Here is a 2,968-nt window from a genome sequence, read left to right on the forward strand (position 1 = left end):
TGAACTGGAATACCCGGTATATCGTTGATTAAATACTAGCCGAATGATATATATTATTTTATTGACGGAGAAACAACTTTTTTGTTTCCTGTTGAGAGCACTTGCGAAATATTTAAGTTGACCGACAGAGAACATGTGTTATTACTCTGCTATACAAGTCTCCTTTTGTATTTCGCTGCCAAGAATTCGTCGTATTCTTTTCTGGCTGTTTTGACATTATTGCGCCATTGTCTCTACACATACATACTTAGATTGGACGTCTGTCCATAATTCTGAGAAGCTCACCAAGTTCAACAATACAATACAGCTATTCAAGTTTGCCTCGAATTCTAATCCACTGGCAGCATTTTTACGTATTTCGTTCCGAGTTGCATTGTACGGTCAAGTCTTTCTGCCCACTTACACGCATATATGGCATATAGAACTCAATCCAAGTCACGAGCACATCCAGATAACACACTTTCCTATCTTGCTATACAGCGCTCGCTCGAGATGGTGACGTTAAAATGGCCGCAATGTCAGTCAGAGAAATGGAAAGGTATGGTCCTCGACTGATATGTTTCTATCTCAATGCAAATTTGCCAAACTGTACGCCCACTTATCCTTACTCGCTCACCAACTCATCCATCGTTTTCCTTTTTGTCTTCTCCGTGGAAAGGTTTCTGGAGTTGGCCACAGCCACCGGGGGGCATGAGAACGAAGTGGATGCGTTATATTGTGCGAGTATGTGGGCATTTGAAGGCATCGGGCGCACAGATCGGCGAGCTTATGCGCATGAAGGCAAAAGGTATGCACATTCAGACGCATCTATGTGTATCGTGGTGGGTCCGGTTTTTGACGGGTATGTGTATGTGATTCCGTGATAAGACCAAATGGTTGTGGTGTATTGTACGAGTAAATGGTGGTTCGAAGGATCGAACGAAAATGAGATTATCAGTTATATTTGTGTGCAATCAGGTGAGTCGATTCTGGTATCTGTAGTACATGTATATCAGTCATGAGTCGAAGTGGTTTGCGTTGTACTTGTGATATAAAGCACGATAGTGAGCTTCGAAAAATCCACGTCTTTCGCTTTCTCAAGATGCAAGTAGTTGGTTATATATATATTAATATATATATATATATTGTTTTCTTATACGAACTGTCGATATTCCACGATACAGGTTATTCGAGCTGGCGCAAAGAGCCGAACGAGATTCGGGCGAGGAGAATACCTCCGAAGTCAAGCGCATCTGTGAGGTGTACATGTCACAGACAAATACACCTATTCCCGATAGATTACACACACCCGGACATGCACTCAATACCACAGGACCTCCACTACCTAGTGCTATAGACTTGGGTGTGGGTGTGGGAGCGGGTGTGGGTGCCGGTGCAGGTGTGGGTGTGGATGGGGGTGGGTTATCGGGCACAGGGAGGGAGTGCCACTACTGCCAAACGGTGACCACGGATCTGAAGAACTGTAGTAAATGTAAGCTTAAGTGTGTATGTACCGCAATTAATCCTGTACATATACGTGTACATATGTACATGCAGAGGTGGTATGTGTGTATGAGTTTGAATACGATGTGGTTGTGTGCAGATGTATTATGCGAATACTACTGTCCAGTGGTATAGTTTAGGTTGTGGGTGTGAATATGATGAGGTAATTGCACAGGCAGGGAGGGTCACCACTGTTAGATGGTGACTACGGAGCTGAATAAATGCAGCAAATGGAACCCGAAGTTTGTATGCATCGTGCATGTATGCGTGTACAAGTACATCGTATAGGTAGAAGTGTTATGTATTTATGAGATTGAATGTGATGCGGTCGAGTGCAGATGCCTGTCGTTGGGGTGGATGCAGGTAAACCCCTGCAAACGTCTATAGACCCAACCCAAGTGTGTATGTGGTGTGGGTGTGGTTGTAGCTATCCATTGGATTTGGGAGCTCAGGCAGGGTGAGATGGATGGCAATGTTTCATAGCGGAAATGTAGAGCTGTTGCAAATGGGTAGACGTGCGCTGCTTCTAACTATAGTGTCTACCAAAAGGGCTACACGACGTTGTACACGACAGTCAGATAAAGCATTTGTTTGCCATTGCGGGCACATACACGAGTGCATGTATCTTTCTTACTTGTCATCAACTATTTATTCTCAATTGTATATGCTTTTTTATTTTTAACTCTATCTACCTATTTTATAAGTATTGTAAATAATTATAACATCCCCCCTTGTGTGCAGGTAAAACGCCGGCGTATTGTGGAGTGGAATGTCAGCGCGCCGATTGGCCTCGGCATCGGAAGGTATAGTCCGTCTGTTTAAACTAGAGACAACCTCTTACTCCTCGATCGTTCCATTCCGCTTCGTACCGTTCCATAGCCTATCGTACCGTTACATAACGGTTCGTCCCGTTTCGCTCTGTTTACGTCTCGTTTTATTGAATGAGCTCAAGCTAGTTTGTTTCCCACTGTGCGCACACGCCTACTTTATAGATATGCCGGCCCAGACGAACCCCAAAAAAACATGCACTGTCTATTCAACCTTTACCTCGTACTTAAAAGTATCTATCAGATTTCTTTCATACCGTTTCGTACATTTCCTCACCGGGTTGTCCTGTTTTATTGATATTCTCCGGGTCGCTTTGATTCTCACCGTGCACACCTCGCTCACCTCGACAGATCTGCTGGCCCAACCAAACTCACAATATAACAATGGACCGCTCTGGTGCGTAGTAGAGACATCCCCTACCATGTGAAAGTAGTATGTGCTGGCACACCTATTATTCGGCCAAGGGTTGTTGCTATGAACAGTTCTGCGGTAGAAACTGTCGTATTCATATCGGTATATATCAATATAATAATATTTATACACAATATTAAATGATAATATATATAAACTATATATATATATATATATATATATATATATATATATATATATATATATAATATATATATATATAATAATATATATAATATAATAATAA

The 2,968-nt window shown here is 42.2% G+C and overlaps 1 protein-coding gene across 1 annotated transcript; it reads left to right on the plus strand.

Moving 5' to 3' along the window:
* Positions 1–478: 478 nt before the first annotated feature.
* SARC_06384 (hypothetical protein) lies at positions 479–2,847 on the plus strand (the record flags this gene model as incomplete). Its single annotated transcript, XM_014299700.1, has 5 exons — positions 479–538; positions 659–787; positions 1,164–1,471; positions 2,224–2,285; positions 2,661–2,847. Coding segments are annotated over 5 exons (613 nt in total), but the record flags the coding sequence as incomplete, so codon positions are not given.
* Positions 2,848–2,968: the final 121 nt, after the last annotated feature.

Source organism: Sphaeroforma arctica (assembly GCF_001186125.1).
Source record: "Sphaeroforma arctica JP610 unplaced genomic scaffold supercont1.454, whole genome shotgun sequence".
Classification (NCBI taxonomy): Eukaryota; class Ichthyosporea; order Ichthyophonida; genus Sphaeroforma; species Sphaeroforma arctica.